General features: G+C 41.4%; 1 protein-coding gene across 1 annotated transcript in view; it reads left to right on the top strand.

Moving 5' to 3' along the window:
* Nucleotides 1-6,897: 6,897 nt before the first annotated feature.
* Nucleotides 6,898-11,528, top strand: part of STAB2 (stabilin 2) — a 163,749-nt gene continuing 159,118 nt past the window's right edge. Inside the window, exons 1-2 of the mRNA XM_004742997.3 lie at nucleotides 6,898-7,162; nucleotides 10,458-10,591. Of these exons, the coding sequence (XP_004743054.1) occupies nucleotides 7,085-7,162; nucleotides 10,458-10,591 (212 nt within the window). The 5' untranslated portion in view covers nucleotides 6,898-7,084. The remainder of the gene's footprint in view (nucleotides 7,163-10,457; nucleotides 10,592-11,528) is intronic.

The raw sequence follows: 11,528 nt of genomic DNA, 5'->3' as shown, positions 1-11,528 counted from the left end.
AGTGACTATTGCATATGGTTCAACCTGATATCTGCCTTGGTAGGCTAATGAAATCACGTGGGCAAAATTCAGCCATTGCAATAAATCTTATCTTAAATATATCCCACTATCCTTTCTTCAAAATCCTAGAATCCTTCTGTTTCCTTTGAGAAAGTAATTTTGAGGGACTGGAGCAATTTGGATTACTTGCAGGAGAAAACGATTTAGCCATATTCCTCCGGGATGCACCCTGCTTTCAAGTCAACCACCAAAATGTTCAAGGCTTAAAGAAGTTTGGGGAGGTGCCTGGGTGGCTCAGTGGATTAAAGCCTCTGCCTTCGGCTCAGGTCATAATCTCAGGGTCCTGGGATCGAGGCCCGCATTGGGCTCTCTGCTCAGTGGGGAGCCTGTGTCCCTTCCTCTCTCTCTGCCTACCTCTCTGCCTCCTCGTGATAAATAAATAAATAAATAAATAAGATCTTTTAAAAAAGAGAGGGAGAGAAGAAGAAGAAGAAGGAGGAGGAGGAGGAGGAGGAGTTTGGAAGTGGAAACAATTCCCTTGGGCTGAGAAGTGTGAAAAGAAATATTCCCAGTCCTGTAAATGTAGAGCTGGAGAGGGAGTATCACATCTTCCCGTTCTCTTACTTTACCACGGAGGTGGTATGTTTGCTCAAGGACAGGGTCAGTGGTTTGGGGCGGGGCTGGAGCCAGACCCTGGTTTGTCAAACCAGCTCTCTTTTCTGAACCATATATGTGATACATAGAAAGAGTGAGAATTTATGGATGAAAATCACTTCGCTCATAAAAAAATAGAAACATATTTAACATACTTGCAAGAATTTGATTTTGTAGATATCAAAATAGTAATCTAATAATAATAATAATCCCACAGAATAAAATGTGGAACACAAACCAAGGGGATTTCAGATGATTCATTTCGAGGAAGGTGCTATGGCAGAGCAAAGTGGCACAAAGAGCAGGGAAAACTGATTCCATAAGAGGCTTAGAGAATTTAAAGAAAAAAAGGAGAATGTTTTATAATGAAAAGAAGGGCCATCTGTACCCCAATGTTCATAGCAGCAACAGCCATGGTCACCAAACTGTGGAAAGAGCCAAGATGCCCTTCAACAGATGAATGGATAAAGAAGGTATGGTCCATATATACAGTGGAGTATTATGCCTCCATCAGAAAGGATGAATACCCAACTTCTGTATCAACATGAACAGGACTGGAAGAGATTATGCTAAGTGAAATAAGTCAAGCAGAGAGAGTCAATTATCATATGGTTTTTCTTATTTGTGGAGCATAAGGAATAACACAGAGGACATGGGGAGATGGAGAGGAGAAGTGAGTTGGGGGAAATCAGAGAGGGAGACAAACCATGAGAGACTGTGGACTCTGAGAAACAAACTGAGGATTTGGGAGGGGATGGGGTGGGGGGTTGGGTGAGCTTGGTGGTGGGTATTAGGGAGGGCACATACTGCATGGAGCACTGGGTGTGTTGCATAAACAATGAACTCTGGAACACTGAAAAGAAATTTAAAAAAATTTTTTTAATATTCTGAAGATGGCAGTATTTTAGTTGAATTATCTAAACTGATTTTCTATACAGTTGAGAAAATTTCACTTCCATAAGTTAGTTACTCTGTCAATCATTAGTATCCACCAAGCACTCTTCCAAATTTGGGGGAATCCTTGTCCTTAGGAGCATATATTCTAATTAGAGAGACCGAGAACTAACCATATGTACAGCAAATAAGCAAATTGTAGGGTGGCTTAGAAACTGATACATGCAAGGAAAAAGAAAAAGATCAGGATAAGAAGAAGTGGGAGTAGCAGGGTGGGAGGGATGCGTGTTGCAGTTTTCAATAGAGTGATCTACTCAGGTCTTATAGAGAGAGGGGGTTTGAACAAGGACTTGAAGGAAATGAAGAAGTTAGCGAATGGACTCTTTAGGGAAGATCGTTCCAGACCGAGACAAGCCACTAAGATAGAGGCAGGACTGGCAAGTGAGTGCTTCACCACATGCTCCATAGTGCTGATGTGGTGCCTGATCCTAGCGCGTGGCTAAGATCTTTCATATGGAATAGGGAGCCTTGATCCACCCAGTTTAGCCAAAACGTACTATGCCGTGTTCAACAAGGCCAGTTGACCATGCATATGCTCTGTTGGGAATTGTTGACCCAACCCTCAGTTCTGGTCCAAGTTATGCCTGTGGTTAATCTCAACCATATTCTTTATACTTGCTCTTCAAGACTTCTGCAACCAGAGCTTTCTTTCAGTGTGACAATACATAGCACCCAATTCAGTTCAGCATTTTAATTGACTGACTTAGGTGAACCACAGATAACCCACCCATGACCTTAGGCATCAGATATCAGAATGGCAGTCTACCCTAACAGGCAGATAGAGTGAGATTACCTGGCATCTGTTACTAGTTCATACTATTTCATTGACCCTGACTAAATCACTCAACCCCTTTATGCCTCCACTTTCACATTTACAAAATCAATATTTGTATTCTTTGCCAAACCTATTTTGAAATAAGGTTTAGGTGAGGTAATACGTGCAAAAGTATGATGGAGGCAATAATACACGATGCAGTGTGGCTTGTCCACTTCTATGTCCCCAGCCCAGCATAGTGTCTGACATTCCATAAATCTTTGTTGAATAAATGAATAGGTAAGTGAAATTTATAGAGTGATAACAATCAAGGGAAAAAATCATCCTGTTAGGTAAGACTCATGCCTACACAATCAAAGTAAAGGTGGGTATTTGGGATAGCTATCTCTATATAAATCAAGCCAAATAAAATATTTAGACTTTCACTTGAAGATTTTTTAAACAGAAGTTATTTCAAAACATGATTTAAAAATTATAGACTACTCCCAGCTTAACTGAAGTCTTTTGATCCATAAAAACACAAGATGTTCTTCCCTAAGGCAGGGAAGGGAGAAGGACAAAGGAAAAAGAATTCATTATTGCTCAGCAGATCAGTACAAAAAAGAGATTTTTTTTTTTAAATGAAGACAAACATGAGTTCCTTTTTAATCATTTATATATTTGGAATATAAATAGCTATTGAATTGTTTCAATGTTACAATAAGATGTAAAGGAGAGAAGGAAGTATTTTGTATGCTGGCCAAGATGCTGTGGGTGCCAAAAATTCTGCCCAATGAATACATAGACACACCCACACAAAAAACATCCAGGTGAATGGAACCCCAAACTATTTGTTTAATAAAACTAGATTCTGTTGAAAATTCTTACTCTACATGAAAACCACATGCTCAGGCAGAGAAATCCATCTCTCCTACCAAGACATTATCTTTAATGATAAAACTGAGATTTAATACTGTGAACCAAGATTTTGAAAGCCTGTTTTGTTAGTCTTATTTGCTCCACGTTGGTCAATATCTAAATTTAAATCTAAATTTATCAAGGACCACACGGACAGAGAGGACTCTGTCCAGTTGGGATAGGAAGCATTTCCAAAGAGTTCTCACTGATTTCTCCTACTGGAAGTTTTCAGGGACATATGATTATTCTTCCTTTTTCTAAATCTTTACTTCCCAAAGTAAAAATTCAGAAAGGGGAAAAATTCTAGGAGCTGTTTGATTTGTGAAAGTATGTGAAGCAACAGTTTCAATTTTCTAGACTGATACTCAAGAAAGATCAAAACCCAGCTGCTACCCTGCGATCATTTTCTTCTTCCATCTAGCAAAAACTGCTGAGAGAATGAAACCTGAATTCTAACCAGAAAATCAACCTTAAATCCCCTATTTCTGCCCTTTTTTCCAGAAAAGCAAAAAAATACAATAGATCCCCATATAAACTGCTAGGTTTGTCCTACTTCAGAAGCATTAACTTTTGCTCCATTGGCCACCTCACAAGGTCCATAAGAACCTTGCTCAAGATTCAAGAACAAAATCATGTCACGTGAATGCCTCAGCATCAGCCTCTGACTCCATACTACCTAGGTTCAAATCCCTGTTCCGCCACTTACTAGCCTTGTGACCTTAGACAAGCTACTCAACCTCTCTCTGCCTCAGTCTCATCTGTAAAGTGGGGGTGGTGATAAGATAATGATAATACGGATGTCATAGACTCATGGGAAGATTAAGTAAATTGAGCTAAATATTTTTCAAAATACCTGGCCCATATAAAAGCTGTGCTTGGGTTTATGATGCAGAGGAGGAGGATGGTGATGACAGAGACGATGATGTGTGAAGGTGATGACCCCCTTCTTGGCATGCAGACATGAAATGCTTTATTACTCAAAGTGACCAAGGACTGAAATCTCAGTAGCAAGCATGATGTAGAGAAGAGAGCTAACAAGATTCTAACAACCTAGAATCCTGGGGTCACAGAGGACACTGTCACCCAGGAAGGGTCTCAGCTCATCTTCTGCATTTCCCAATATGGGAAAACTGCAGATTCCAATCCAGCCATGAATCTTCTCACTCAAGAGGCAACCAGCCCCTCTCGAGGTACCACACTGAGAACAGATGACAGGAACAAAGGACACGTGTGCTAATCCAGGAGGACCAAGCAGGAAGCTGTGAGAATGCAGAAGGATGGTGCTTGAAGGAAAGCAACTTTTGCATCTAGAGTAAGTGACAGCAGCACGGTAGGGGATACTGGAAGAGAGCAAAGTTTGCTGATTAAAAACCCTTGTCTCAAACCAATTCTCAATGGTTAGAGACTGAGATTACAACAATCTGCCAAAAAGGGAATATGGATGGCAGTTGAGAAAGTAGACACTCCCCACTAAGGGGGAACACAACACACTGCTCAACAGAACTGGGGTGACTCAGGACAGAGGAAATCCAGACCCAGTTCGGAACTGCCCTGGGAGAAGGGTGGAGATCTGTGTAGCTACTGTCTATGACACTGGCATATTTTAACAATAAAATAATAATGGTTAAGCGTAATGGAACACCCTATGTGTTGGCACCATTCTGAGCACTTTGCTTGTTAGTTGCAGGGACAGGTGGTGGTAGGGGTTTGAAATAACTTGAAGAACCTCTGTTTGTAACAATCAAATGAGCGTAACAGAAATAAAATTAATTAATAAAACTATTCAGACAATTTCTAAACAAAGCTGGGTACGTTATATGTATTTTTTAATGCAACTAATTAATGTAGCATAGGGATTTTAGGAAATGCAAGTATGGGTTCATTTTATTATCTCCCCAGGGACCTAGCCATTCCAAGCCCCAGATATTTATTTATGTCCTTCAGAGAGAAAAGAATCAGAAAGAAGTTTTCAACCTCTTTCCCTGGTATAAAAGAAAATGAAGGCAACACCCCTTCTATGACAGATAAATCTCAAGATCTCATTGGCTTCATCAATAATTGTTCAGTTTTCCTCAAGCAATAGTCCCAAGCAAGCAGCTTCACCCAGGAAGATTTGAAAACTATTTGTTCTGAGCCCCACACCCAGAAGTTCTGATTTGATTGTTCTGGACAAGGGTCTGACATTGGGAATTTCTTCTAAACTCCTCCAAGTTCCTAAACCAGGACTGAAACGCCCTGAACCAAGGGATTATAAGAACTTCTTCCTCTGGCATCTTCCATCGAGACCTCTGGGTTAGACTCTGAAGAGCCTGTCTATACAGGAAGTTTGGAAGTTTGTTGGATTCCTGACCCACATAATGTAACACTGTTTCCAAAATTCAAAGAGAAAGACTTCAGGGGGAGAAGAGGCATTCAACCAAAACTAGTGTCTGTAACACATGAGTCTCTCTGTTAAGTCAGGAGACTCATCTCCTATCTTGTTGATAAGCCCAGACTATATCCTTTCTGATTCTGAGCCTGACACTTTTCCATCAGGTCAATGAAACTGGAGCACCACCTCCCACCTGTTTTTGCATTAAATAGTTATTGTTTTAGGCAATAGAGGGTAGTGGTTAACAGTACTGCCTCTACGGTCACAGTTTGAAAACTGGATGCCCACCTACTAGCTGTGTGACCTTAGAAAAGTTGCCAAACCTCTCTGACTTCATTTACTTATCTATAAAGTAGGGGAAATAATCCTGTTTCACCAAGAACTGTGAGTATTAAAAAAGGTAATCCATGGAGAAGTCTAGCATAGTGACTAGCATATAGTAAGTTTTCAACAAATGTTGACTGTTACTATTTGTTTTTATTATTTTCCAAATGCAAGTCTCTGCCCTAGGCTCTCAGATGTATAGGTTTGCCTATACATGTATGAAGGCTTGTCCTCATCCTCAAGGAATTCACAACTGGGTATACGATATAGCCATACAGACACATGGGCTGTGACAGACTGGACTGGGCTTTTGTAGTATTATGTGCAAAATGCCAGGAGAGTTTCCAAGGCAGTATTGAGGGGCAGGACAGGAAGACTTCCTGTAAGAGGTGACATTTGAGCTGGGCCTTGAAAGGGAAGATGAGACCTACAGACTCGGTCATTTGTCAGGACATGACATGGAAGAGGGGAAAAGATGAGTTGAAACCCCAACTGTTGGCAACTGCAAAGAGACATGTTTTTGCAGTAAAGCTTGCCAGCCATGCCAAGCGAGGCCACCACTCTCTCACAAGTCAAGGCCCTGAGTTTCTGCAACATTCCCTCTGTGGGATCATTCCCGCTTAGGTGTACTCCCACAAATACTGCCTGGCAGCAAGGTTGGGACTTAGGATTCTGGGACACAGGACTTCAGTTTTCCATGGTGTGGTCATATACATGTTGGCGGGGCTGTGGGTCCAGGAGGAGGCAGGACCAGAACTGGGATAGGCAGAGCAGAAGGAGGCAGGAGCTTGTTCTTGGGAGTTTCATAAGGCACAAAAATTCCAGAACGTGTCTCCGCCTCAGCCTCTTCAGGATATCCTGTCATTCAACCAAGACATATATAGAGTTGAGAGTGACCGATTTCATCACGACCCCTGGATTTGCCACTTTTCCTGTCTTGAGGCAGTTCTCACATATCATCGGCTTCATTTCAGGAAAAAGGGGGGAAAGAGTTTAAAAGCAAACACTGAAATGAAAGAGAATTCACTAGGAGTTCATTAGACTACAAGAGAATAGCCGAGTACTTCTGACAAGTGCCTGGCATCAGAAGGAGCAAACAGGCTCTCACCATGCTACAAAATCTCATACTTTTTCTTCTTGGATTTGTTGTACACAATTCCTGCTCCCCGCCTGAAACTACAGACCAGGTAAGATGACACTTGTAAGTTTGTTATTTTTCAGGTTCCTAGTGTGTTCCAAGTTTTTTGCTTCCCTCTGTTGCCATGGGTAAAGAGTACATTCTGGACTTTATACAATAAGGTGAAAGCCAGTGGGGAATCTGATCCTAATGGTGGTGCGCAATCGCTCTGAAGGCGTGCTCATTCAATTGGTTCTATTCTTAAACCACACTTGCTAGGAGCTCTGATTTAATGCTAACGTTCCTGCTGCTGATGTTGGTATCCTGGGGTTGGGGGGAGGAGTTGTTTGTTTGTTTTCCTTTGTTTTAATAGTCTTATCGTTGTGTCGTTTTGAATATAGGAGATAACAGTGGTTGAAGAGAGATGAATAGAGAGGTGTTCTGGGGAATTCCAGGTGGAGTGAAGTCTGCTTGAGAAACGCAGTATTCCAGAATGGCTCGGGAACTCATCCCTTCTATTTTCCACAAGTTGTCCTAGAAGTACCCAGGGCAGTCTTGCCGGCAGCTCCCATGAAGGACACCGACATGCCAGTGTCTTGAGCAGGCTCACATGTGCTAATAGAGCATGTCGGGTATCAGAAGTACAGCAAGGTCAGCCTAAACCAGGGGTATGAGCAAGGCAGTCTGTTGATTCTAAGATGCAGTGTGCAAGGCATGATTTCTGCTCGATTCATCATAAAACTTTAACATGACATTACATGTGTACCAGGCGAATTTTTATCGGTGCCGACTTGATGCCAGTTGGCAGTGCTCGGATGATGCTTTTCACGGAAACACTGGAAGATAGCGTCACCGTCCAGTGTTTCAGCTCAGAGGTTTGAGTGTGGCGAGCTGGACCAGTGGCCCTCGTTCGTTTAACAAATATTTCTGAGGACCAGTCCCCATGCTCCACAGCCGACTAGATGTTCCAGCTTGAGCAAAATAGACAGTCTCTCTCAAAACTTCCCTTTCTCCCCCAACCGTGCTCCACAGCCAGAATAATCATGCTCCTCATTGCCACCACCAGCAGCTTCAACAAGTGCCTGCTTTAGTGTGGAAATCAGGCCTCAAACGGTGTGTGTGGTTTTTTTTTTTATAGATTTTATTTATTTATTTGTCAGAGAGAGAGAGAGAGAACACAAGGAGGCAGAGCGGCAGGCAGAGGCAGAGAGAGAAGCAGGCTCCCCACTGAGCAAGGAGCCCGATGCGGGACTTGATCCCAGGACTCCGGGATCATGACCTGAGCTGAAGGCAGCGGCTTAACGCACTGAGCCACCCAGGCGTCCTTCGACTGGTGTTTAGGGCTGAGTTTACTTTTCAGAGGAAACCGTAAGAGAGATAAAATGACCCATTTCATTTGAACAAGACAACTTGGAAGCAAGAGATTTCTTGAAAAGAGACTCTTAAATCTGGGCTTTTAAGCAAGAAAAGAAAAAGTAATGTCCTTCCATACACTTATCTAAATGGGAAAACCTAATATAAAGAAAATCCTGCTTTTAAAAATCTGAAGGTTCCATGAACCATTAAAGGGAGTTGATTCAAACTCTAGCTAAGGGTGGCTTTTATTATTATTCCAGAAAGAAAATTCCAGAGATATTTTGGTTCATAAAGATCACCAAATGAAAGCTGCCCATACAAACAGAATTTTTTTTTCTATATGCCTCTGTAGAGCGTGCAAGGAGGAGGAATAGCTAATCAGGGAATCCAAAAACCAGTAACCTACAGTGTGACCTTGGCAGGGTCACTGAACCTCCTCTTCCTTTGGTTTTCTCCCCCCCCTAGAATAGGCATGATGAAACCTGCCCTCCTTATCTTCAGCATGGTCAAGATCAAATAAGATGATGCCCTTGGAAGTATGTATAACTGTAAATTTCCCTGTAAAAATAAGATTTCTTCTTGTGCAGCCTTTATCCATTTCAGTAAACTCAGAAGTAATTATAATGTTCCCACCATCCCTACCTAGTGCTGAGCTTGTGCTGTTTGGGGACAAGAATTAAGTAAGAAGGAGTTTGGGGATAAGAGTAAGTAAGAAGGAAGAGACACGGTCCCCTCCCACAAGGGGTTTTTAAATGGAAAGCGAAGACAACAATAGGTTTTCCAGTGGCCAAACACATGAAGAGTAGAAGTTGAGAAAAGGAAGAGAGGGGTGTATGGTTTTGTGGAAGTGGCATTGTTCCACAGGGCCTTGAAGGGTGAAGCCAGGAGGGGAGGGACGCACATTCCTATCAGGAAAGGCAATAAACAAAACAGGTGGGGATGGAGAAGCATCACAAGAACTAGCATTTACTGCCTATGACCTTCCAGATCCTGGGCCAGGCAATTTGCATGTGTTATTTCATTTAAAGGTCTCAGGAACCTGGAGAGTGGTGACCAACACCTCCCCATTGCAGTGGCAAAGGTTAGGGAATTCATTTAAGACTGTACAGTTAGCAAGATACAGTGCTTGATTCCAAGCTTAGGTCTTTTAACTCCCAGACGGAGTCTCTCTTCATTGTATGAAGCTGCTTCTTAAACTTGACGGAAAAATGAGGGAGACTGGAAAGAGGGGACCAAATCTGTTCGGGAGGACCAGCATCGACCTCATGGACAATGAGGGATCCTGAAAACAGGGTCAAAGTGGGTCTGCATCCTTCATTTTAGCCTCTGATTCTCGACTGCCTAATGTTGCTAAGCAACAGTTTCTAGGGAGACTTTTGAATTTCCTACAACTCATTCATTCAATCAACAAATATTTACTAAACACTACTATGTGTCAGACACTGGTCTAGGTGCTTAGGGTATACTTCAAGACAAAAGAGAAAAGGATCACTGCCTCCTGGAGCCCATATTCTAGCTGAACTATAATCAAAAGATTACAAACATCTTTGGAGCAGAAATTATATGCTTCATGGCATTTAGTGCCCAGGCTAGACTATTTCCAGAGAACCAGTGCTGAAAGAATATTCTTGAGACCTGTTGATCTACAACGAATGGACCCTAAATAACCAATTTAAAATTATACTCTATAATATATTTCAGGTTTCCCATTTGGGCATGTGTGTGTAATCATGTTACCTTGCTTTGCTGAATGTAATGATGTTACCTTGCTTTAGATCAAGGGTAGACAACAGGTACAAGCAGCCTCCTTCCTACCCACAGCCATGGCAGACATTGCTTGTTGATCCCAACACTCTTTCTAAATGAGGTTGAAAGTAACTAGTTGGTCATTACCAATCACCCTTGTTACCATCCCTGTCATTCCACAGACTTAAGGCCAATGGGGAAGAATGACCAACCAAGGCTCTGCCAATGGGACTTGATTTTTTTATTTTTTTATGTTTTCACAGGCAAAAAGATGTGATAAGAAATCTCTGCTTACAATTAGAACTGAGTGCCAGTCTTGCTCAGTGAACTTGGGAATTCAATGCCCAGATGGTTACACCAAGGTTACCAATGGCTCCGTGGGTGTTCGAGATTGCAGGTATTCACAAGAAAATAAATGTGCTCGGGTCTTGAAATTTAAGGGATTGCTAATCCAGATTGAAACTTCCCATCTCAAAAACTACAAAGCATTTCCATAATTTTCCCTTATTCTAAGACTACATTCAGTCTACTCACAATTTACAATCTTGAACCTAAAAAATATATTATTGATTCACATTTTAACAAAAAATTAACCATATTGCCTTGCATATAAACATTCTCCCTTCATCTTGATCATCTTTATTTTGAAAATATGGGTTTTGTTTCGTTTGGAGAGGGTGCTAGTCAGAGCATGAACTAAAATGCCATGGGTCTGACAGTCCTCTTACCAACTAGCTATGGATCCCGAAACCGATTAGAACCTGAAGAGGGAAGACAAAGGAATTACAGCTTTGTGCATTTTATGGGAACAGTGCATTCCTGAAATCCTCTTATGATTCAAAACTTTGATAATTCAAGGCTAAGCCTCACAAAGGATGACGAGCATTTTCACTTTCCTGCTAATGGAAGCAATCATACAACTCAAATGTAAACAATGTTTTATTACTCAGTCTACTAATTTAGACATTAGACATCTCTCAATCAGTTCATTCTTAATTCATTAGTATTATTTTTTACTTTTACAAAATAAAAACTAAACACTATTTCAAATTCATGTTTGCTTAATGTGATCATGATATATTCTAAAACCAAAGTCATCAGTTTTAACAAAAGGTTCCAAATACGAAGTGACCTAGAATTAGCAAATATATGCGACAGTTGACCATTCGGGTACCAAACTGGGCACACATCTGTGACCAGATTCTCTTTAAAAGTATATAGAAAGATGTAGGGTTCAAGGTTCAAATTATGTGGTGACTTCATTGAGGACTTTCTTATATTGGCTACTTTTTTCATAGCAAAGTGGACACTTGGTTATATCCTTCCCACCTTAT

This window comes from Mustela putorius, unplaced genomic scaffold (assembly GCF_011764305.1).
Source record: "Mustela putorius furo isolate JIRA1106 unplaced genomic scaffold, ASM1176430v1.1 tig00000788_pilon_pilon_pilon, whole genome shotgun sequence".
In the NCBI taxonomy this organism is placed as follows: Eukaryota; Metazoa; Chordata; class Mammalia; order Carnivora; family Mustelidae; genus Mustela; species Mustela putorius.
Note: the sequence above shows the minus strand (reverse complement) of the source record. Positions and strands in the feature narration are given on the sequence as shown.